The sequence below is a fragment of the Acipenser ruthenus genome, chromosome 13 (genome assembly GCF_902713425.1).
Source record: "Acipenser ruthenus chromosome 13, fAciRut3.2 maternal haplotype, whole genome shotgun sequence".
In the NCBI taxonomy this organism is placed as follows: Eukaryota; Metazoa; Chordata; class Actinopteri; order Acipenseriformes; family Acipenseridae; genus Acipenser; species Acipenser ruthenus.
Genome location: NC_081201.1, coordinates 29,514,891 through 29,542,308, shown reverse-complemented (window position 1 = coordinate 29,542,308; position 27,418 = coordinate 29,514,891). Strand labels below are relative to the sequence as shown.

Genomic DNA, 27,418 nt, shown 5'->3' with positions numbered 1-27,418 from the left:
AATCCAGTGCTGGTGCTAAAGTATACAAAGCCTGTGGAAATCACACACACAGCCAAACTGTCTGCCAAGCTCTTCCTCCAAAAACAACTTTAAAAATGGAAATAATATTTTATAAAAGTACCTTGTTCTATGTGTAATACAAGTGAAATACCCACTGAACTCATATTGTTAAGTTGTAAACTTGTATAAACTGCATTTAGAATTAGTGCATCTTTTGTACTATTGATACAGTATACTGTACATTTTGGTTTAATGATACTAAAACAGCTCGGTTTAAAACTATTTCCTCTAGGTTTTGACATCTCACTGTGCACCTTCAACATTAACACAGCGAAAGTCTCACTCCTTAAAAGTCTCATTTATGTCATGTACAAGATACATGAATAAGGAAGAGCATAAACAGAAAGCAACATAGAAAATATATTTTATATTTACATTTACTGCAATGATATTGCTATTGATTAAGCAGTTTATTATCTTAATGACTCTGAAACACTGATATTGAAATAAATGGAGATGAAACAATATCTGCAATTGGCTGATGCATTAGGGTAGTCTCACTACTGGGGAATTAAACAAAATGATGCATATACATTTTCCAGAATACATTTTTCTATCAGAATTTAGCCAAGATACTGATTAAACAATCACATTCTACTTCAGAATAGTGCTGCAGTATCTTTCACACAAGAACATAATGCATGCCATGACCCAAAACAATCCCTCCTCTAACTTCATACAGAAAATCAACCATTTACCAGTATACTTGTTCCACCTAAAATGCTCTTATGTAAAATGCCATTTTTATAAGCCCCAAACAACAATGTTACCTGCTTTCAATATTATTTAGGATGCTATTTTTGTTTCCAGCATTACTGCAGCAATGACAATTCATAAATTGTGTCATATGGTGTGTGGAAGACTAAGCTCCACAGGGAAACAAAGTGCTGATCTTAATAATTTACTTTGCTTAGCCCTTCTATTTTCCTAATCAAGTTTAACTGCTTACTGTTGGTGCTATTGTGACCTAGTGAATAAATGCTAAATATTCATCACAGCATATTAATTACCAAGGTGTCATCTGTCTCTTACAAAATGCCCACTGTGCCAGAAATTCACAAACACAAAATGAATAAAAATGTTAGGATTTTGGAATGTAACTTTGAATAGGTTTAGTGTAATTCTCTCAAATACTAAAGGATGAATGCACTCCTAACTGGGCTCCAGGGATAATAAATAGTTAACGTCACGCCATAGCACACCAGCCTAAACTATTTTTTAATTTGCTGGTTTCTATAACGCTTCAGAAACAACATAGTGGATTGAAGTCTATTTAAACTTTCCCTCCCACATGCAACTAATAACACATGGCATGTGCAGCTGCCATAATCTTCCTGACATTTTCAGAATGCACAGCTGTAGACCCAATTCCAATGAGCAATCAACTTATGGCCCGTCAGGCAGAATATTTTCCACAGACTTATTGTTTTCCATTCCAATAAGAACCAGTGCAGGCACATACAGAGGGTCCTCATAATCACATACCAAGGTTATAGTGAAATGTATTCAGAAACTTCTATAGGAGGCTAGCAGTGTAAAATAAAATACAAGTTTGTTGTAAATAGATGCAAAAAGAACGCAGTTATTGTGTTCACAATGCAGAGAGTAACAGACAGACACGTGGGTTAGTGAAATAGTTAAATGAAATGTATAATTGGAATAATATTCAACATACTAGATACTGCACTTTATAGAGCACCAATTCTATTCATGTAACAGTTTAAATGCAGGTACATGATATTGATAGGACTGGGTTACATGGGTATTTTAATATATGAGCAACAATCTATTTCGCAAAAAATGTTGGCTAATAGTGAAAAGAAATGGGTCGTTTAAAATATATATCCAAACCAACAGTACACAGAACAAATAAATAAATACATATCCGACTGCATTGTCAGTCGACAGTGTTGCAAACAAACATGTAAAAAAAAAAAAAAAATTATTCGACATAAACATGAAATTATAATACACATATTTACCTTGTATAAAATAACATATTTTGAATTGCATTGTCATTAGCCAGTGTTGTATACTGCATATGATGGATGATTTGGGATGACTTTAAAAAGTCAAAAGAGAAGCACATACCGCTTACTATCAAAGTAACATAAACCATATTCCACCACGACTGAGAAAATTCACCATAAAAAAGTGTTGCATAAACCTGGGTATCACAGCAGAAAGTCAGCATTTAACAGTACTTTGGCCACTGAACACCACATGGGGGTCTGTAATAATAATAATAATAATAATAATACTGATAAGGACAAAAAAAAGACTACAGGTCTCGAAATGTGACTAACATCAATAGAATACAATCTATTAAATTATGACAGGTTAATCCAGAAAAAAAGATCACCTACCATGAAGAGTAAAATAAGATTTGAGATGAAGAATGATATTGAATGCATGTTGTTTCAGTTTTACATGTTGGAAACCAAAATCAAATAGTGCTTATCTAGCTTCCTCTGGCTTTTCACTTTGGGAAGGAGTTTGCTTTGTGTTTAATAAACTATACGTTTCACTGTACACCCCAATTTAACTTGAACGTTTTCTGAGGGCTCTCTAGTCTCGACAGTATGTTTTGTGCGTGCACGTTGGGCAGGTACAGTGTAAAGTGATGATGTAATGCTTTTGGACTGCTTAAGATAAAAAATGAATGAGCGCATGTGCAGGTTAAAAGGCATTCATATAAAATCATAAATTTACCAGATTACAGCCAAATGCAATTCGAAACGTCTACAGGAGGCTAGTGAGTGTATGACAAACGTCTGGTGCAAAAAAAATGGAGACCGTTATCGTGTGACAGACAGATAGACCGAGTGACACGATAAGCATAAGGGTCCCTGTTTTTTGAATGAGGGCCTGTGGCAATGTGCCCCGCCCCTGTGTGCATATTATGTGTTGTATGTTGCGTGCATGTGTTAAATGTTGGTGTATAGATTGGTACACGGGATATAAACGGGTCTGTGTTTCACGTGTGATTTAAAAAGGTAGATTTATATTTAGGCACGAGGAGGGCACAAATCACTTCACGTGCTGGTTAAATGTAATATGTGAGCACGGGGTTGCACAGAATTAATTCACGTGCTGGGATTCAAGTGAATAATTAATTAGTAATTGAATCCCAGCACAACAGTATATATAGAGACACGTAGCGTTCACTCGAGGTTGGGTGTTCGGTGAGTGGAGAACGGGATTGGAGACGGAGGTAATTGTGAATTATAAAAGTGAATAGTTAGAGTATCTGCTCACCGTGTGTGTTTGTCTGTCTAGTCCGTTTTGTTCGTCTATTTATATTGGCCTCAAGTGCCGTGCCCTGTGTTTTGTCTGTTCCAACCTTTTATTTTCTGTTCTGTTTATTAAATGCTGAGCGAAAGCATTCGCTCAGCTTCACCAAACCACACATCTCTGTCTGTTTATTTCCTGCTTCTGGTCTGACGCCACCCACTCCGGCCGTCTTTGTGACAGGGCCCTAAAAGGCATATTTTGTAATGGCCCCCTTTTGTACTATAGCCACGTAGATTAAGTAAATTAAAACTTATTTCAATTAAAATAAATATTTTTACCACAAAAAACCTGTTAACAATAAAAAGGTTTAATAGTTTAAAAAAAAAAAAAAGTGGAAAAAAGTGTTACATTAAATATATGTTTTACTTTACGTTTTAGTACTTCTAACTTAATTTAAGAACTTGTTATTTCATATAATATATGGATAGATCTAAATAATACTACATACAAAAAAAATATTTGTAATATCCCTGAACGTAAATTGATAGCACTACCGTTGCCTGGTGATAATACTATCATTCAGACCCAATAATACTATCGTTGGGCTTATCATTTAAACACATCAGAACATGTGGCTCGTGCAGAGCGGAGCCAGCTTTCAGTCGTACTGCCACCCAGACCTGAAAGCCGGTTCACCGCTCGAGTAAAACCAACAACCTGAAGTAATGGCTCTCTCAAAGGAAAACAGTGGAGTTTGTCCAAAAGCAAGAGAATCCGAACACCATAAAGAAAACAGTCTTTGACGTTCATCTACTGCAGTCCTGCCTGTCAAAATTGGTGAGTCACAGGCAATAGAAACCATAACCACCACACAGCTTGAAAGTATTGTAGCAGACTTTATCTTTTAATTTAAAAAAAGGGTGGCTCTGAACATGAGCCCAGGACCATTAGAGGAGTCCTGTGCAGCATAGATAGGCACTTAAAATATATATAAAAAAAACTACTCTGCCACAATTTCCTCAGTGTTCAAGCAGACCCTAGATACATTTATAATTAATATGTGCCAATATTAGAGATGCATAATTTTCAGACTTGGATCCATAGATTACAAAAAAATAATAGCTGGTTCAGTGTGTATATAACCAGGGCTTATACCAGCTCCGAGGTTACACTGTCCCCAGAACCTCTCGATTGGTATCACTCCCTGGTAATACACACTGAACCAGCCATAATTCTATTTTTATTATACAGTAGGTCTTGCCATGAGAAATCTGATACAAATGGCATATTCAAATGACAGATTACTTAATGAAGTCTATTTTGGTGGTGTATCCCCAAAGATGCAGATAAACATAATATGACACCAGTGGTCTGTTGCATAGTAATGTTACTTGAAGACCATGCTACAGAATATGTAATGCTGTTTTGCACTGTACTCATTAATGTCCCTCTAATTAATCGCTGGGATTTATTCATGTTCATTCTTATTTTTAAAACTGAAATCGGCTGTCACTGCAGTGGGAAATCTGTCATGGAAACTATAGCGTAAACAATGCCATTGTTCTTCTGCCTTTCCTTATCAATATATTCACAAACACACACATAAACACACAAAAAAACACAACAACAACATACAACCAAAACAACAACAAAATAAAATTTAAAAAAAAACACTGCTGGTAAGCCAGAAGCATGTTGTATTGTGTTGACCAGAAGTACTAAGGTATTCTGTGGTCACACTTCACATGTTTCTGTGGTCTGCCTTCACATCCGTTGTCTGACAGAAAAGTTACTGAAACAGAAAGCAGCTCTCTCTGCCGAGGAGCATACCTATCCTTGGAAGGGAAGAAGACATCATTAAAAACAAATTAATACTTCTATTGCCAAGGGGAATGTCTGTTAACCCATTTTAAATTAAAACTGAAAAATGTACAGCAGTTATAATATAAAATGGGTGTGGTGGGGAGGCACACTTTATGCTGTCCCTGGAAAATCATTTGAAGCATTAAAGCTTAGCTGAGAAAACCATAATTATACTAACAGTTTGGCCTCAACAGCTCCTTTCAAATGATTAATTAACTGACACGACTCATTTTCAAACAGAGTTCTTCCATCTTTTTTTTTTTTTTCGAGACTTAAAAAGCCTGACATCACCAAAGTAACCTTCAAAGATTTGCCCATACTCGGCATGGTTCCTAATAAAGCTATACAGTATGTACTCTAATTAAAATAAAGGTTATTTTATTTTTTGACCAGTGAGCAACAGATCCTGTGTGCAATGATCTTCAAAGGGACAAATATAAAATCATTTTTTATTGACTGATATTAAAAAATGACATTTATATTAGTTAAGTAGACAGGCATGATGTCTGAACTGCTCCTCACCACACCACCTCCTGGTGAACAGACACAACTTTGTAATAGACAAGACAAATTGTCTGGAAGGAGAACATATGCCAGTGTAAATTGATATTAAGTATACCCAGCAGATGCCTTATATTATGCTGACTTGGATGGTAGCTGATTAGAATGGTAAATATGATACAGTATTGGCAACAACTGGACTTAATGTGATACCAAGACGTACGTCTGAACAAGTAAATAGGAAGGAAACTGTTTTCTGAAAAGTTAAAGCGCTAGAAATGCGTTGGTTCAAAAAGTCTGTATTGAAACACCTGTGAGTGTGCGGTACACATTAATTCTATATGCAAGAACTGCAAATTGTTTTAAAACAATGCACATGGAAAGCTGGACGTATTTTACTTTTATGAGAAGCTTGCAAGATCTAATTTAAAAGAAAAAAAAATGTTACTGGAGCTTTAAAAATAACTATACAAAATGAGATGCTCTCGAAGAACAAGACCTTCAAATTGCTATGTAAGCAAAAAGGTTCACTTAAAATGCACCTGAACACTTTACCCTGATCTGCTAATGACAGGCAAAACATTTCATTTAGAATGTCTGGAGAAAAGTCGAAGGGAAATGGTAAATCATCTTAGACGTAATATCAATGTCACTACTTAATGTAATAGATAAAAATGTAATTACACTGATGAGATTTGGTTTAATGCAAAAGAAAGACAGGATTTTAAGGGCCATCTGTAGTATGTAGCAGCATACAGACTGTATTTCAGACATCACAAAATGATCAAATGAAAAAAAAATAAAAACCTACTCATATTTTTGCACTGCCAGTAAGTAACTTGAATTAGGTTGCTACAAGCTGTTCATTTAAATGCCCCAATAAGAAAACTCAATGGAATTAAACATTTTCCATTAAGATGATGATGATAATTATAATGATTATTACCTTTGTTTATTACTTTGAAATAGCTGTTCTAAATAAAAAAAAAAAGCACAACATGTGGGTGACTAATTGGTCTAAATATGTAACAGATCACTACTGGAGCATTTACTAGTATATTGTGTTCCAGAAAATGGCCTAAAAATGATGCACTTTATTTAAATGGTACTATTGAACTGCTGTTGCAAAGACCCTTTTTCTTTTTAAACACACACCAGCACTGGTCTGCACTGTGACTCAGCAAATCTCCAGCCTAGTGTTGCTTTGACTCTGCATCATTAAATAGGATATGTCATTTAGCCACATGTGGATTCATTCTATGGCGTTCTAAATGGGAAGTCACAACGTATGGTAACTGATGGAATTTAAATATGTTTATATTCTAACATATTACAAGACATATTTGGGATTATATCAAATAATAAAATTAAACCAAAAATATTAGAACAGACAATATTCAAATCAGAAAACCTAAAACAACAAAAACACATAAATACTGTACATTGTATCAATATTGCAATTTTTCCTTTCAACTATATTTATCACAATAGCCAATGAATGAATAAGTAATAGTTTCCAGTACTTCAGAGGCTGTGGAGGTTGGAAAACATATAAAAGCTCTTGAATAAAAGGTACTACAGCTATGGCCAAAAGTTTTGCATCACCCTACAGAATTAACTGATTTTGCTTCATTAAGTCGAATGAAACCTGCTGAATAATGTTACGTTAACATATTGAATTACATACCGCTTTGTAGTTTTCCCATATACTTAACGAAAAACTGACAAAAATACTGTACTACTATTTTGGCTTCTGGTAGGATTTTGCAATATCATTTTGTAGTTTCTTGATTACATGATGTTAAATAAACTATTTAAATTATGTTCATACATACATCGTTTATTTTTAAGTTATGTCTCAATCCTAAAATTCTAGGAGATGCAAAACTTTTGGCCATAGCTGTATATGATTAATTTAACACATGAGCTTTAACCAAGCGTATCCTGGATACTGGATACCTGATTTTCTAGTCTTGCTGACTCCTACTTCTTCTGTATCATGGCCTATGAGCAATAAAAAAGCTGCTAACCTGGCTGTACATCACTGGTTCTGCTCTGAATAACACTTAAGTGATGCTACGTTTAAAAGGCTGGCTAGAACACCTGTGTGTAAATTCAAATAAAAATCAATGACATTCAAATCTGTGGCTGAAATTCAGCTTCCAAACAAAATCTATTATTGCATACAAAATGACATTATAATAATATTATAATAATAACAAAACAAAATTCCCAGAATGTATTTGTACATGAGATTATGGTATATGAACTGTACCTTATACAACAGCATGCATAAAATAATAAATATAGACACACCGGATATATAAAATGTGTGTTATTTTTTTTAAATAAAATAGGTATGTCTGATGTAATTTGAAAATTATAGTAAAACTGTGTATCTGATCCCATGCTTTGTACAGAATATTCTTAATGTCGCTGTGTTATTAAACATATATACCTCTATTCCATCTCTAAAAAAAAAATCACTGACAAATATCCAGTATTGATGAAACTTGAAAACTCCATTCTTTACGTTAAGATTATTAGAATCTGGTATACAGACGCTCTCTGTCTGTCTGACCGGATTTACATTTTTACAGACGTGCTTAATTCGGGGTGGACCTTGGTTTGGGCATTCTTTAGTTAATGAATCAGACTTTGGAATCCGGGAGTATATGGAGGCATCTGTCCATCTGTCTGTAACCACTTAACACTGACATGTGCATATAGCAGATGCAAGTCATATATCTCTAATTTTGTATTTACAGACGGAATGATTAATTGGTAGAACGACAGATTGTACACACAGTACAGGCTACACCAACAGCCTATATCAAATTGTATTACATTAGGATTAGCATTACTATACATTCAAACAAGGAATAATAATATATAAATAAAAAATACACTTGATAAATTTCACTGGCAGCGATTAAACATTTCAGCTGCACCTATGACAGTGACTGTATGTGAACTCAACTGTGAATCAAAAGCTGCAAATGAGCTGCCTTATGTCTGGGTTTCGATCTTTGATTAAGTAAATGAAACATTTTTAGAATAGCCTTGAACTGAAAACCAATTACATGTACATCAACAATATATAAAACACAGATTCATTTACAAACATAACAGAAGATACGTAATTGCATTTGAAAATGCAGCTGATGAAATGAATTGCAAAGTCCCACAAACAAGCCCTGATGTGTTATGAAAACTGTGTTTTAGAAATGTTGCCATTTTTATAAAAATGGCACGTGTATGCATACATGTTTTACAGATCACATCTTTAGAAGGCTGGCCCATTGATTTTAATATGCCAGATTTTGTACATGTGAAATGTTATGTCAGATAAATGCAGATGCCCTAAAGAAGTTTATTTTTTTTTCTTCTTTCCAACAAACTGCCAAGCTTCCCACAGAACTAAAAGTTGATACGGACGATCACTGGCTATAGTGTTGCCCTAGGCCAACTGAGCCTTGTTTCCAGTATGAAGTAAGGTCACTTGACTGCACAGCTAGTCTCTATGTGCCAGGAGCATGTACATACTTAAATATAGCATGGTAATTAAAAAATGAAGAAATGTCCCAGCATTTAAATCAAATTGAATTCTATTCTGTCAACTAAAAGTTCTATTCATATAGGCATTTCAAGGAACTAGAAAAATCTGCATAACATAAATATATTTAAGAATGATGGTACGACAGGGTGTTGTGCTATTCTGAAATATCACAATGGCTGTGGGTGTTATGAGACACGACGCTGCATAATTTCGATTTGTAAAAGTTATTTTCATTGTTACTTAGACATACCAATTAAGCACTTGATAATGATTATCGTTGGTGTGTCCCTCTGTTCAGGAGAGCGGTGGTGTGTGTGTGTGTGAGGTATTATATTTATTATTTTACAAACAGTAACAACTATTGATCCCATGTGTATTTTTAATAATTAAATTTTACTGGAGAATATTGGACTGGTGTTTAAGAAAAACTGCTAAATTTGGTTATTTCATACATTTTACAAATACATATATATATATATATATATCTCACACACACTTTTTTTAAGATTAGGCTATTCTAAACAAAATGCCAATATCCACTATTTATGTGTAAAATATTAGAATATGTTGCAGATACCTTAAAAATATACCTGTTAAACTTATTTTAGCAAACTTTTTATTTATATTTTTAAAATAATATTTAATAGATCACTTCAATTTTAATGAAAAGTTTAAAGAAAACTGCTTCTGGGAAGAAAAAAAAATCAGAAAGAAAACAAACATTGATGAATGGAGCCCACTGCAGCTTAAGCTCTTGAATTTGATGAGTCGATTCTCACTTGGTGAGGGGAAAGGCATGCTTTGGAGTGGTTAACACAGAGTGAATGGGAAAAGATCAACACTCCAGTGTTAAACTTTAAGGTAGAAAACAAAACTTAACTTTAGACATGGCTAAGAGTTACACACATGTAAACTGGAGTTAAATGAAATATGTATAAAGTCTGATAGTTTATCAAAACAAAGTTTACCATTATGATGTGCAATTTAAAGTTATTAATATTTCACACTTCTCTGAGCAAGACTGTCATGCTTTCAATAATTCATGCCCAAGGTGAATTAATTATATCCCCTAAAGCTATAGTTATAGTAAAACATTTAAAATCTTTTCTTCAAAAAAAAAAAAAAAAAAAAAAAATTATACATACCTTAATCTCTAATCCTACTAGAATAACTGTTTAGATTAAGTTTGATGTATTGGGCCTAACCATAGGTTATAAAAGTTGTATATGATTATTGAGTGCTAGAGACACATTAACTCCCTCCAAACCCTTTACCGCATACATCCTTGTTAAAATCCACTGGCTCTAGAGTCAAAACAAGTTTGAACAAATATATTAGTGCCATATTCCCCTTAATGTTTTTAAACCAAATTAGAACTATCAATACAATGGAAAAGTAAATCACCATGGCCTACATTCACAAACAGGTGCCTCCATATATTCCCAGATTCTGATAGTCTAAATTACTTTGGCTAAATAATGATATTGCCAGGTTTAATCACATGCATTCACATTAAATGAGATGTTTAATAGCTTAATGAATGTACAGATGAACAAGTGCTTTTTTAGGTACAAACTCCAATAAACACATATGGATGCTGTACAGACATCGCCACTTAATCTGAGGAGTGGTAAGGATTGTTATCCAAATTCAAAATGGTAAAGGCAGTTTGATAATACCCTTGAAATAACAATTGGCAATTAATTCCTGGCAGTTAATGAATGTCTTTGTCTCGTGGCATTAACTGATACAAATGTCATTAACAATGGATGGATTTTGCAGGGATCTGGTAACATACTCCATAAACAAAATTAGTAGTTTTAGATTTGGGAGTTTCGAGTATATATTAGGGTTAGTAAAGAACTATGTTCTCAACTGCTGCAGTGGTATTTTTTCCAAGTTCAAGCAGGCTAACACAGGATTAATATAAGAAAACCCAGATTTTGAGAAGGATGGCAAAGGCAATGTTTAAAACGGAATATCTATTTTTGAGTCTGAGTTTGGTAGGAGATATAAGAATTATAAATAGGAGAAGGTTTGGCAAAATAATGCTGGTTTTGTTTCGAAAATCTTCACAAGATACCTAATGTAAATTTACAGGAGAACAGATGGAGCAATTTTAGACAGGAATGGAAAGCCCTGCAGATCTTGCTACCATGTTGCTGGGAAGATTAAAAAAAAATGGAATAGAAACATGTTTAATATACAGTGTTTAGTACGAGCTAAAAGAGAGTACCCTTAACAAAATGTACTAATAAAAACTTCCCAATGCATATATTTGTATTCCTTAAGAAATGTACTTGTCCCCCCTCCACCCCCTACTGTTTTTTTCTCCCCTGTATTCAGCATATTGTTTCCTTGAGGCACTAAGAAACTGTTTGTCCTTGAAAAGACATTCACACCATACATGTTTGTGCTGTGCGGCAGCGCACGTTCACAGAGAAACGTGGTGGGCAGTGACTTCACATGCCACTGCTCACATTTTAGTAGTTGGCCGTTTAGTGAATAAAGAAACTGCCAAGTGAATACACAAAGTATTAAGATGTACTCAGAAGAAAATGACCCGATTGTCCTATGCAAGACATCAGCACTGTTTATCCAATTATGCTTCCCTTTAATGAGGTGCGGCTTGATTACAGAGATATAAGTAATAAATGAGCAAATTATTCTATCATTGTGCATTTTACATGTGTGTTACATGTGTGTTTTTATTTATTTTTAAAGTTTCCTAATGCATAATCAAAACCCCTTTGGATGCAACAAAAATAGGTTTTAATTTGCCCCCAAGGATCTAAACGAGCTGACACAGAATACACATCTGCTGTGCTTAGGTAAGCTGCTGTTGCTATGGTTACCAGCCAGGCTCACTCAACAGCCATTATTGTTAAGCTGCAGAACAACCCTGATAGAGGGCAGAAGTCCCTCAGCCCACGCAACACACAAAATAACATTAACCACTTAGTAAGTAGAGCAGATCACAGCAAGGAACTATGCTTATGGATTTGCCAGTGTCTGTGCCAAACTAATTTGCAACAGTATTTTTTGTCATATTAAGGATAGAAACAAAAATTTCAAAAATACCATTATGTATACTTTTAAACTGAAAAACATTAGTCCATTATTTTTCCAGCTCAAAAATGTTTAATACCAAAAGGTATCTTTCTCAATGTCTGAAACTCTACTCGCATTTCCATATGAAGACCTACTAGCTTCAAAGTTGCACTGTTGCCTTTTAACCAGTAAAAGAACTCTATGTGTGTACATATTGCTTACTAACAAAATCTGCTGGGTGTTGGACCATCATGTATTAGCCTGCCAGTGGTTTATGTTCTGAGACAATTGCCTATAGTAACGAATATAATGGAAACCACTATACAAAGCAAACCCTGTAATACTTATACCTACTAGAAATGTAAAGTGTCAGTATCATAAAAACAACCATGCATAGTTTCATCACATTAAGATTGGTTGTTAAGGTATAGACTTTCAATATCATAATTTACAATGAAGTTGAAGTTACATTTAGTAGGGTAATGCTCTCCGCACTACTGGATCCTTGGCATCATACTCCCACTCATGCAATCACATTATGAGCCAGCAGTGCTGGTGCCTAATAGAGAGAGAATCGCCTTTACAGAAACACAATTACTACATAAAAACCTTCAGAAACAACTTTAACTGTATAATATACTAATTCACAGCATGCAATCTATTGCCTCCATGAAAGATGCATAGGGATTTATCTCCCCCCTAACAGTCTCTAGTAAATAAAAAAATAATAATAATAGTATAGCAGTACCTCCATGAGGTCCAGGGTCTGTCTTATTTGTATTTCCACAGGGATCTTGTACAAAATAAGAATGCAATCGACTCCTACATTGTTATGACAGGATAGTAGTGGTTTCAGGCAGTATGTGAAGGTGATAGAAAGCATGCTCTCTTTCAACCACTACAGGCAGAAACATTTTAGCAGAGAAATTACTGTGCTGTAGTGCGCTACTCTAGCAATACAATCTGTGTATCAAACCAAGAGGGATCAAAATAAACTTCCTAGTTCCTAACACAAAACTAGATAGACAACACATATTTAAAAACCACTGCATAATGACCCTATATAAACAACAAAATCTCTTTATTTCTAAGCTTCTGGTAAAATGAATAACCGAGACATACTTAATGATCGACATTTACTGTTTCACAATTAATACAGATTATTCCTGACTGTTGTTTCAAAAGTGTAACGGTAAGATTTACAGAGGATTGCTGTCTAAGAGCCTGCGACAGGCTGGTGTGTGTGGTGACGTCAGGCCAGGAAGAAACACAGAGTGGTGAGTGAATTGCGCTGTTGCGCCTGTTTATTGAAAATAAAAGGTTTAAACAGAAAACAAAACACTGAACAAACAAAACAGCACATTGACCAAAACAAATAGACAAACAAATAAACAAACAAACAAACACACAAACAAACAAACAAACAGTGGACGAACACTAAACAAACAAGTATCGTGCAAGGCTATGTCAGCACGAGTAGCAATTGTTATTTTAGTTTACAGATCTTACTTTACTCTCCTCTCTCTCTCGATCTTTCACCCTGAACACCCAACCCAGAGTGAGTGATTTGTGCATCTATCTATCTATCTTTCTATCTATCCATCTATCTATCACAGCTGTGCCGGGATTCAATTACTAATTAATCATTCACTTAAATCCCAACACGTGAACTAATTTGTGCAATCCCTGTGTCCACATACTAATACACACTTTATCTGCACATGACGTGATGGTGCAATCCCCGTGCCTAAATACAACTATATATTTTAAAATCACCTTTGATAAGTCGCACTCCATGCACCAATACCCAACATATAACACAAAAATACGGCTTTAAAGTTTATTCAGATAAAGACATGCAATAAGGTTATATTAAAAAAGCACAAATGTGTAACTATTATCCAACGTGCTGTAGATTTTTGGTGCTGATTCTTTTGAGATCCATGTTTCAGCTGGCAATATGTGTCAAAGTTCTGCCTGTCCTGTATGTCTTTTCTGTCTGTAAAGGCTTAACCCTGTAATGCCCTAGCACATACTGTAACATACAGCATACTGTACATCAATGACCATTACAGGGTTAAGTACTCCAATTACAAACCCACAAACAATTTAAAGCTATAATGTCCCTTTAAATTGCTTTGCTTTTGATGCCACTTTTCATTATCTGCAAAAACATGTGTTGCCTGGAATCTGACCATGAGTGACTGCCTTACATAGCTAGCCCTGTTTTGCCAAAAGAAAATACAGCTTGGCAAACGTGGGCAACTCAAGCAAGTTTTAATTTAAATCCCAGAAAGTCCCCAAAGATTGTCGTGTTTTCATACTTTATTCCAAGTTAAAATACTGACAAAAAGGCTTGATAGGGTACTGTAGCATATCTTGTCTATTCCTTGATATTTGTGAATTGAATAAACACTTGGTTTAATATAGAAGTAAAACACTACACCTTAATAATCTCTAACTCAATGTTTACACAAAACAGTAAGGTATAGGTTGTTGTAACAAATATTGAATTGAAACCTAATCCCCCTACAGTGCTTTTTTTTTTTTTACTCTGCTTCATAAATAAATAAACAGCAGTTATATAACAGCTTCCAGGTGATTTTGCTAAACTAAAATCAATCACTGCTTTCCCCCAGTTAATGCTCAGTGGAATTAAGCAGCTGATGTGAAAGATCAAATATTGAAAGTAATTTAAATACTAGACCAGATGTAGTTGATTTCTGTTTCCACAACCAATTTTAAAATAATCTTTATAAAACTATAAAATATACTGTACTTGTTTTGTTAAAAAATGTTTCTACAGTTTTAACAAGTGTATTCAACTCAGGGCAATACAGTATGTCATAAATTGGTGCATTTTGTTTTTAATGCATCCATCTCAAAGTTAATTAGACATTCCAGAAGCATAACCAAAATGTTAGTCTTTCTTACATTCAATCAAGTATCTGCCTTATATACAAGGGTTACACATGTGTACAGAATGAAAGAAACATAACTGTCCACATTTAAAAAGTAGTACACTAAACCTATATTATCAGAAGAACTTATGTTTGTTTTTCATTCCACATATTTAAAGTTGACTGTCATTGCATTACTAGATAACCCAAACATTCATTTTTGGAAACAGCTGGTGCTCTAACTGTACTATACCTGTTATAGGGCAGCAGTGTGGAGTAGTGGTTAAGGCTCTGGACTCTTGACCGGAGGGTTGTGGGTTCAATCCCCAGTGGGGGACACTGCTGCTGTACCCTTGAGCAAGGTACTTTATCTAGATTGCTCCAGTAAAAACCCAACTGTATAAATGGGTCATTGTATGTAAAAAAAATAATAATAATAATAGTGTAATTGTATGTAAAAATAATGTGGTATATTGTAAGTCGCCCTGGATAAGGGCGTCTGCTAAGAAATAAATAATAATAATAATAATTATAATTGCTATAATGATGCTAAAACTAATTTGGTGACACTAGATATTTGAAATATGCTGCAGAGGAACAAAAAAAGCACACTGTCAAGTACTCACAAGAACTCTGCCTGTCAAGGTTTGTGCAGATATCATGACCCCAGCCCAGTCTTTAACTGACGTCATCCAGCCCACTTCACTTGCTGGGCTCTCCTCCTTTTCATCTGCATTTTTAGGAGACCCATCAGCCTGATTACCAGCGCCACTGTTAATCTTCTGCGCGTCCTGCAAATAGACAAGATCACAATGAGTATGACAGAGAAAAAAGTACTAAATAAATGAAAAGAAAGAAAGAAAGAAAAAAATAAAAATAAAAGCAGGGCAAACTGGCACAGAGGTGGTTCATTCATTGGCCTTTCAACATTGGCCTTATTGGGCTTGGTGTTGTCAAGTATGTTCAGCCAATCAGGGTGGTACACAAGACAGCCATAGCTGATTAAAGAGGAGTAAGGCAGCAATAGTCACGCCAATGAATCCTGTGGTGAAGGGTAACATTAGCCCACATTGTCCTTCACCTTTACTGTAAAATTCATGCTCCAAAAAACAAAATAAAAAAAAGCTATGTACAAATGCTGGCCTAACAAAATCAAAATAAGATATAAAAATGATATAACTCACTAGGAAATGAATACTGGATTTGCACTGGCATACCCTTTTAGAAAACCATTTATCAGACTGCTTTTCAATTTCATGAGAAAATGTAGGACTTCTCGTTTTCATGCTCACATAGCAACTGTCCACCACTCACACCACCCTTTAGGAGGCTGGAGTTGTTCTTAAATCAGTCTTCATTTTTACTTTATCAGGCCAATTTCCATACATGTCAATCATTTTTAAAGAATGATTTCAGGCACAGACACACCCGCAATACTTGGTACTAAATGAGTTACTGAGCCTTAAAATACCTTATCATTCTTATCCTGCAGACATACAAATAACAAGTACTTAATACTAATATGCAAGCTATGTGGCTTGCTGTGCAAACTTGAAGCACTACATATACTGTAGTATAGCTCTTCAAATCTTCAAAGGTTCCTTCATGTTACCCCTGTCCCTGCTACAAGTCACAGTCAGGCTTTTGGGAGTTACATAATTCACATACAGGCTTGAAGGATCTGGCATGTGAAAATGTAGCTTGTGCTAGAACATGTTTGAAAATAAATCTCTGAGGGGAGTGTCAGACAGTTCTGGAACTACTGACTGAACTTACGTCAGTACTTAAATAAATGTGACCCTCATCAACAAAAAAAAATAAATAAATCTGCACTTCCTCCCCCAGAGGACATGAACACCATGTTACAAGTGTCAGAAACAGCAAAAAGAAAGATCATGACCTACATCCAAAATTACACGGAACAGGGGGCAAGATGGCAACATAAAATACAACAGACATCAATACATAGACAGATAGACATTACAGCAATACGAAATAAAAAATAAAATAAAAATAAAAAATAAAAACCTAATAAAATCAGTGTCTGCTCTGACAGGCACATGAAACAGGGACAAGAGCTTCAAGTCTAGAAAAGAAAGCACCCTCTGAGATAAAACCAGGGAGTTTAAGCCTTGATTGTAACTCATTCCAATCGTGAGCAGCTGCATATTGCAATGAGTTATGCCCAACTGCAGTAAAAACACGAGGGACAATTAAACTAATCAAATTGCTGAATCGAAGGTTGTAAGAGGAGACCGATATAGTCAACAATTTGTTTAAATAGAGGGGTGATTTCCAGATTAGGGTTTTATAAATGAGTCTGTACCAATGACATAGCCGACGTGTTTGAAGTGAGGGCCAGCCAACCAAAGTTTAGAGATCACAGTGATGAGTGGCGTGGTTCCCAAGATTTAGGCTTTACTATTTCCAAATCCACTATGAAATCCATTTAAATACATTCACAGGTGTCACTGCAAATCAAAATTAAAGCAAGCAGTTCTAAAGATGCAGCTTTCATTAGTAAAACCAATCAGTGGTCCACAGCTCATGCATATGCAAATGAAACCATGGTCGGCATTTGTGTTGAGGAACAGCCATACTTTTCTTTCACTTTCTAGGATGTGTATATTTTAGTGTACCATTGTTCCACCCATGTAGCATAATTGACCAGGAATAAGGAAATGAACAGATGCCCCCATAATATCCTTGCTGACAGAAACAAATGCAGTAAACATTTTGTATATAATTTATTTAATATATAATTTGCCTCATCCAAAACAACTGCAACGACTAACCAAAACATCACATACTCTAATTTCAATTATTCTTTGTAATGTGTTAATGCAATTATCACCATGGTTCAATGACATTTAAGCTCCATGCAATATAGTTAGTAGTATAAACCTCTACCACGCCTGAGTGGATATCAAATATCCCTTCAAAAGCATACCATGAGATACTTCATCACTATTTTCATGGACATGTTTTGGATTTATACTTCAACACTAGCATTCAACAGACGTGTGTAAGGCAAAAGCATTAACTTTCAATTCTGTAAACTTATTTGTTTGTTTGTTTTTTAATTGTTTTGTTTTTTAAAAGTTTCCCTTTTTGCTTTTTAGGTTTTTAAAGTTGTCAATTTCTCAAAAACAATTATTTGATTTGGCCTAGCTATATACCTATAAAACATATAGTATGATGATTTGATGATTGAATTATAATTTAAATAAAAAGACATTCAGGTCCCAAAAGTCATTGTAAAAATCTCCACATTCTCTATGTTTAATGTGTGAATTTACATTTCCCTAAAAATGCTTATTACTAGCTATAACTAAATTGAATTTGAATTGAATTGGGCCCTCTGTCAGCCTACAACTTCTGGCACACAAGGGGATTCTACAGTCAAAGTCTACTCTAACCTACTTGCTTGTACTGTGACCAAAGTGTCAATAATGCAGTGCTGTACTTAAGTAAATATCATAACAGCAATCCCCAGCTCTTTGTAAATCATACGTTTGGTGACATAACGGGGCAGCCCTCTGGCAGAAATTTACTTGCATGGCGCATTTGCTATTTCTCAGTGAGCAGCAGCTTTGTAAGCGTTATTGCCAGTTTCAACAGCAGCTTGCACCCTTTGGCAGCATGAAACATTGAAATAGTATGTTGTCATTTTATTTAAACATATAAAAAAATTGTAAGAAATAATGTTTCTTCCTGACAATTATACAATTATGTAATCGTCATCATCCTCCTTTTAACTTTACTATGTAAATTTACAATGTTGCAATTTTAATTGTGAGCAGCATTTGTAGCTGTTTAAAATGTAGGCCTATTTTCATTTCCAGAAATTGTGTTTATATTTAACTTTTTTTTTTGGCACTTAGTTTTCTGGCACAGATTTTTTTTTTCATGGAATCTGTTCATGTCATCTACAAAACAGTACAAGTATGAAATCTTTTAGGTGTTTTAAAAATATTTTTAGACAATAGTCCCATCAGGTCAGGCTTTTCCTCTCAAATTCCAACTGTTTTTTTTTTTGTTCATCTTCCTTGGAGACTTGTAAGAATTTTGTAGCGATGCAAAAAATAAAAAGCAATTACATTTTTAATGCTAAATTTTGATGTATCAACCCCTTTCCCTCACAGTGAAAGACTACAATTATGTAACAATTAAAACTCGCAGCTTTGAAGAAGGCAATACCAAATAGTTTGTTGATCAATTACAAAACCTACTCCTAGGGTTAAATATTCAAAGGCTAAACACTTAAAACTAAAGTATTCCTTTACTGATAAAGGAAAGACTTCTTTCTTTGGCAATTTTCTTCAGCATTTTTAAAACCATACATTAATACCTAAAAACTATAAGGGTAAGTGTGACGGGGTACACCCCGCCCCTGTGTGTATTTTGTATTATTATTTGAATGTATGATTTGGTGTGTTAAAAACACTCTTTAATGTTATTATTGTTTTACAGCCTGGATGGGGTTCAAATCGTGAGAATGCGTGGTCAACAGCGAGTGATTGCTGACAAACTGGCTGTTGACACGACTATGAGAAAACCCGTGCCGAAGTGGTCGAGGGATAAACTAGGTAATTGATAGCCAGTTAATCCCTCGGCCACAATATAAAAACAAGCAGCTTTGGCTGAACAGGGTTAGTGTGTTCAGAGGCGGAACGAGAGACGCGAGTCGGGAGAAACAAAACAATTGCTACCCATGCTGGTTTTACACCAGCACACTACTTGTTTGTCCCGTGTCTGTGTTGTCTGTTTTGGCCACTGTGCCGTTTGTTTTGTACCAGTGTTTTGTTCAAACCATTTCTTTGTTTATTTATTATTAAACATGCGCATCAGCACTTCCATACCCCAGTCCACGTGTGTCTACTTCCTGGCGTCACTACAAGCCATCCGGGTCACAGCAAGTTATTCACACACATATTGCAGAATATACATTTTTTCCACAAATTCAGCCATTTATGCCACTATCTTGTGATTTTAAAGCTGACATATACTGTACACCTAAAGAAATGTGAACTGTAAACATTGACATTTAAAAGATACATTGTATAGCTAGTGACTACTGTATCTTTTAGATATAAAAGCCTCAAAAAGAACAACATGTGGTCAATGTCACAGTAAGGTTATCTACAAAAATCACATTAGCTTCAGAGTCTTTATATGCAGAACTATTTTCAGTGCTGCTAGTCCAAAGAGGATTAGACGATTTGTGCATAGTGAACAGAATAGATGACATCGACAATGTCACTAAGCAGACATGCAAAATGTTTTAAGCACCCTGCCAATAAGTCCAATTTGTCATGTAAATACCTTGATTTTGTGCAAACTCTTAAACCCCATAAACACTACTTAAACAAAGCGCAATCAGCACACTGATTCACAATCCCATTTTCAACAAGTGCCGATCCATACTGCATTATTTATATACAGTAGGTTGTATGAATAAGTATTATTAGCCTTTTTCTCTTATAAACTATAATTTCTGAACAAATTCAATGTTTCTTTTTTGTAAAAGTACATATTCCAACTCATAATCAAGTTCTGTAAACATCTAAATAAACATGGAATCAAATAGTCTTCAGAAAGGGGCTTTAGATCTAGACGTTGAGGCATCGCTGCCACGTATTGTATAAAATTAGTTAACCGTTTTTGTTATCTCATGATACGAGTTAAAATGTACCTTGTTAACTCAAAATTAAATTAGTTTGGAATTCAAACACCTTGATTTTATTAAATAATCTAAAACACCTTCATTGTTATTGGCGGTTTTGACATGATCTATGTCTTTCTTCAGTGCTGCAGCCAATTAAAAAAAAATATTAATATGTTTCAAGATTGGTGCTCTCCCCCACCTGAACATAAACATATATCCCCTGCCACAGCTGTAAATTCAAAATTAAAACGATCAGTAAGATGAGAAAGTTAACCATGACATATCAAAAGTTAAACCAGGAAAAAAGTGAATTGGTCGTGTCTTGATTATACACCAGACGTACCATCACACTTAGAGTTGTGAAAACAATAAAACCACCTAAAGACAGGTAATCTTTACAAAGGACTTAAAAGAAAAAAATCAAAATCATGTGCATCACTAAAACCTCAAACACTGTTCTTCGAATAAAAAGTAATTATCAAAGATATGAAAACAACTAAATCTATGCTAGTAGTGAAGTGCTACTGACAAGAGATTATGGCCGAGATTTTAGGCCAAAAATACAAATGCATGAAAAACATTATGTCTCAGATAGTTGGAAAGTGACATATTACATGTATAACATATTTGAGTGATTTCCTATTGCTGCTGTTTGATAAACTGCTGCTGTTAATTAAACTATACAATAACGGAAAATGTACTGGTCGCTAGATATAGCAGTAACTTAAAATACCATGTCAGAGGTCAGAGGTCAGAGGTCAACTTCATGGTCGCAAACACATTAAGCATGCAATGATGCATAGTGACTAAAGCACTAAATACGTTTAGTAGCTGATATCTCCGAGTTTAGTGAATAGCTTAACATTAAATTAGTAGTAAACTAAACTGAAGCAATGTACACGTTTGAACCCTATCTGAGTCAAACTGGATTTGGTCTTGTTGACGGTTATAAATCACAGATAAATCATGCAATACAGCAACCTTTCAACTCTGTAAACTGATGTCTCCAGGTCACAGGGTGACATAATTTCTCTGGACTAAGGAAGTACAGCTGCATGGACAAAACACGGCCTTCTTCATGCAAGCTAACAGCCAGTTAGAGACAGCTGTCCATAAAAATCCTGGAGTAACTCAAGAGCCATGCTTTTAAAAGGACTGCTTTTTTACAACAAATAATTAAACAGACATAAAGGTCTCTAATGATGGATGGCACCCCAGCCTCTGCCACTAGTAGCTTAATTGGCACCTTTCACTCTAAAGGTTGGCTACCACAGAGTTTAACATTAAAAAGGCTGCAAAAAAGCCCAAAATGATCTGTAAAGTCAAGAGCACTAAAAAGGTTTGCTCACAGCAGCAGCCTCCTGGGGGTTCTTATAAATCTCTTACGCTGTATTCGCCTCCCTGGGTTCACTGGCATCTCACATACAGTACAAGTGTCAGTAAGCAAGTTTCCTTCAGTCCCGACAGATAATTAGCAAAAAATATTCTTGCACAAAAATTAAGTCACTTTATTCACAACAATGCCTATCCTGCTCTAAAACTAAAAAACCACAACGGTACATGCATTCATCTGGAATAAGTTTTATCCTGTAAATCCATATTTTAAAAAGATATAATAAAATTGTACTTTGATGTTTATATATTTTAAAAGCATTGTTTTATGGTGTTACCTTCCTACCCATGAAATATTTATTTTTGGTTCTTGGTCGAGATCATGTCAAGGAAGGGTCGAACCTAGTATCCTTACAAAGAAATCTGCTTAACATTCCTTGTAAATATATAGGTATCGTTTTTCAAAGTTCCTGAATTGTTGTACTACATCAATACATGCAAAGAAGACACAAACAAATTATCTGTTTCTGTATTAGTTTACTGCCTTTATCTTCACTACTGAGATTCTGCCTTCCCAAAGAGGATAGATATTGACCATCCTTGGACACCAGTATTATCGATTAGAATGCCCTGCAGCTCATAAATCCTTATGGCATTCTTCATTAGCTTTCCATCTACTGACTATCAAACTTTTAAGAAGTTCAATTTAGAAGAATTGTTTTTTTACAAAAATCTAAAATGATTAAATAATAAATTACTGATACAAATAATGAATACATCCCTATTGGGAATAAAAAAAAAAAAAAACATTAATTCCCCATGGCAGTTAATTGGTCCATTGCTCCACTTTGCAACCGAAGATCCTTTTCAAACTTGCATGTAGCCCAACATCTTATCCACCTGGGTACAAGCTTCCCCGAAACCCATGGACTGAACTAAATAGGATTCGATCTGGAGCTGGATGCTTCAATCCCACACTCTATAAGATGGGTTTGAAGGACAGCCCAATGTGTAACTGTGGTGATGCACTGCAGACAGCTGACCACCTCCTAGAATGTGCAGCACACCCACAAATCCAAGAGGACTTGGCCAGTGTCAATGAAGAAGCTGTTGAGTGGCTTCGTCGCACTGATGATGTGTAGAGAGGGAGACGAAATATGACGTATATACGAGAGAAGAAACTTCCAAACAAAATACTTTGATCTATACAGTTATCACTTGCTAAAATATAAAAGGAAATCCATACATACTGTTAGAACTAAAGACCCATTAAAATCGGGTGGTTGGTACTGTACAAGTTTCAAGTTTTGGATTTTGCCAGTATCTTTTTTTTTTTTTTTTTTTGGTAGACCTGAGTGTATGTACTGTATAAAATGTTTGCTTCTGGAGAGAAAGGAGGTACACAAAGCTGTCTGGTTTAAAGTAAACCTTTCAATTAAATGGACATCTACAGCCTTCATTTAGATTAATAAAATAGACCCCATTCTGAGATATGTAGGGGAGGGGAATGTATACAACAAACTAGAAATAAAAATCTTAAAATATTTATATTAATCGTTCAGTCAATTTAATGGCAGCTTTGTCATTTTAGGCGTTCAGAAATTATAGATTTACTGCAAAACCAGCAATATAAAGTTCTACATACTGAAAATTACATCAGCATCCTTTTTTATGGGCATGTTCCATTCTTAGCCAATGAATGATGAATTGTTATGTGTCAAAGTTTTAAACTGATAAGGTAGCCCACATGTAACACTTCATTTTGCGTAGCCTCAATAAGAATGTAATTAATATTAATTACATGTTAAGCAGTCAATTTTTTTTGTGCAAATTATATATATATATATATATATATATATATATATATATATATATATATATATATATATATATATAGTGCCTTGCAAAAGTATTCAGACCCCTGACCAATTCTCTCATATTACTGAATTACAAATGGTGCACTGAAATTTCATTCTGTTTGATATTTTATTTTAAAACATTGAAACTCAAAATCAATTATTGTAAGGTGACATTGGTTTTATGTTGGGAAATATTTTAAAGAAAAATAAAAAACTGAAATATCTTGCTTGCATAAGTATTCAACCCCCACACATTAATATTTGGTAGAGCCACCTTTCGCTGCAATAACAGCGTTATTATACACATATATACACTAATATACACATATATATATATATATATATATATATATATATATATATATATATATATATATATATATATATATATATATATATACACACACATACACACACACACACACGCACAACAAGTGTCATCTGTTGGTTACAAAACTAAATGATGGTCAATAAAAGACCAAATGCACTTTAATAAACAATATATTGATTGTTAATAGGTGTCTAATGTGTTAATTCTAGTTACTAACACACCAGTGTTCATATAGAAAATATTTAATATGTATGAATAACCACACTTGGTTTTGTAATTACATATACACTGCTCCCTCGCTATAAGGCTCTTGGTTATAACGCGCCTTGGATATAACGCTCCTACAGCATGTCCCTCAATTCCCTATACTAATGATTCATGCAATATTTCTACAGTAAATACAGTACCGGTGTTATTCAAACTGTAAACAACTTCAGTCTAACTTCCATTTCTGTCTCTCCCTTTTGATACAGTACCTGAACTGAAGAAAAGCTGCGCTTTTTTGCTGCAAGAGGAGCTGCAGCTTTCACCAGGAGACGAGACTCTTCAGCCCCACTCTAGCAGCCGAACCTGGGGTGTGCCCATTCCCTCTTCCCCCTCGCCCGACCCGCTGTCCTTCTTGCACTTGGTTTGCTTGTCTGTCACTTCGAACTGAACTCCCGACCGCCGTTTAGCCAAGCTTTATAGTTTAAAAACTGCTAATTAAAATGATCCACGAGTGGGAATGTAATCTTATTTTTTTTTATAAAAAAAATATAGCGTTGATTACATGGTGCTTTATGCATGGTTAATTCATGGAAAGTTAAATTTTTGCTTCACTATATGTGCATTATAGAGAGGGAGTTATTTTATTTTGTATTTTAGTCAGGTGTGTGTTGTGTCCCACAGCACCACCCACCCCCTCCCCCGTTTATAACGCTCTTCGGTTATAACGAAGGCCCTGTGTAAATCGCGATTTCACGGGCTGCACGGAAATCATGAAATTAGTACAATACCGCAATTTTTACAATATTCTTAAGAACAAATGTCATAATTATTATTTGTATTTCATACCAAAAAAAAAAAAAAAATCACATTAATGAAACTGTAGCTCTGCTGTGTGCTGAGTGCTGCGTGTACTACTTGCCATGCACATAGTGCTGTCATGTGACTATATGCAATCTAGGCAGGAAATTAAAATACTACACACTTAAACAAGAAAATGGATGTCTCTAAAAAGGCTAAAAATGTGTCTGCAGCAGATCACGTAAAGCAGTATCCAGCAGGAATTTTACACAGCAATGGAGGTAAGCTCTTCTGTACATCCTGCAACGTTAATGTAGATCACTACCAAGAATCGGCTGTTGACAGGCATTTTCAAGTATTCACTGAAAGAGAAAGGTGGAAATTGAGAGCAGTACTGCGACTGCTTTACTTGCAAAGAAACAAAAAAAACGGTGACTGAAAACCGAATTTTACCTTGACAGAGGCGTTTGTTTGTGCAAATATCCCTCTTGAAAAATTGGACAACCAAAAGTTACGTAAATTCTTCAGACTGAGTGTAGCAAATGGTGGAGTGATTCCTTCATCAACCCAGCTGAGACATGAATACTTACCTAAAGTTGCCGAATATCACAAGCAGGAGATTATGGAATTGATAAAACAGTCTGGTTGCTTGTCAGTGGTCACTGACGAGTCGACTGATGCCCAAGATCAGTATGGGTTACACATTGTATTTATTTTGCAAGACCTAAATGGTGAACATGTACCTGACGTACTAGAACTGAAAGCTGTCCTTGCAGATACACTTTACCTACAGGCTGTTAATTACAACACCGTTTCACAAGCTATTGTAAAGTGCTTGAATAACTTTGACATTGATTTTGATTATGTCAGTGCATTTATCTCTATATTTGATATTTTAAAAAATAATAATAATCTGTACACATAATTTATAAAACAGTTTGGTGCACATTCTGTGAAATACAATTCTTTACCTGTGACTGCCGTGAATTTTAAAGACTTTTTTACAGGGCCTTAGTTATAACGCTCATATTGTGTGTCCCCCAAGACCCGCATTATAGCGAGGGAGCACTGTACATTATTGACAACTATGTGAAATTCAATTAACAGCTAATTGTATATCAATTAAAAACATATTGATGCCAGGCAAAATAAAACATTCACAAATGTCACATTACCAACCAAACTGGAAACTTGAGGCCAAATTAAAAATTCAACAGATCACCGACTTATGAAATGGAGGGTTGGTTCATTTTGGCTTAAATAGTAGGGGCTGGTCCAAATATATGTATTTATTAAATAGGTTTTTCATGAAAGTTACAAACTTTGAAAAGTTTTAAATGTTAAAACTTTTCAAAAGGAAATTGCTATTTTGAATAAATATCCAACATAGTGGCCACATTAACTAACAATATCCTCCCTAGTCAGATGACCATTTTATTTACAAAACCACGATACACAGGTTAGTTACTGTAGACAACATGCAGCCCACTACAGCCAAAAATCCAACAAGATCTAATACTCACCTTTTGTTTCTAAATTTGCCATGAGGAAGAAAAAGAAAAGGAAGAAAAAGAAAAGAGCATGTGGTTATCTTATTTGCTTGACAAGTTTTCTTCAAACATTAAATATAAAATGAACTGGGAATACATTTTAAACCCTAATTATGATTCTCCGAAGATGCACACCGAGAAATAAATAATAAAGCTGAAACCATATATTTGTGGATTGATGAACTTTTAGTATTTGTGTAGCATTCTAAACAGCAGTACTTAGTGGAAGTAAAATTACTGGGCACCATTAATTCATTCAGCAGTTCAAAAGTAGAATGTGTTTATTGCAGGCATTTCCATGGACAATACAAATTTGTGTTACGAAAGAATTAGAAATAATTATGAAAAAAGTTTAGAACAAAGTGTACAGTGTTATGCATTATAAATAATAAGCAGTGTATCCAAGCTGGTACATTCTTAAATGCAATTGATTGTGGTTTTAGATTATATGTAACATTTCTGTTATTATTATTATTATTTATTTCTTAGCAGACGCCCTTATCCA

General features: G+C 34.8%; 1 protein-coding gene across 25 annotated transcripts in view; it reads right to left on the bottom strand.

Moving 5' to 3' along the window:
* LOC117418354 (calcium-activated potassium channel subunit alpha-1a-like) overlaps window positions 1-27,418 on the bottom strand; it is a 143,856-nt gene that overhangs the window by 106,895 nt on the left and 9,543 nt on the right. For all 25 annotated transcript variants that reach the window (XM_058985040.1, XM_058985039.1, XM_058985046.1 and 22 more), the window contains exon 2: window positions 15,795-15,959. In XM_058985040.1, coding sequence (XP_058841023.1) covers window positions 15,795-15,959 — 165 coding nt within the window. The remainder of the gene's footprint in view (window positions 1-15,794; window positions 15,960-27,418) is intronic.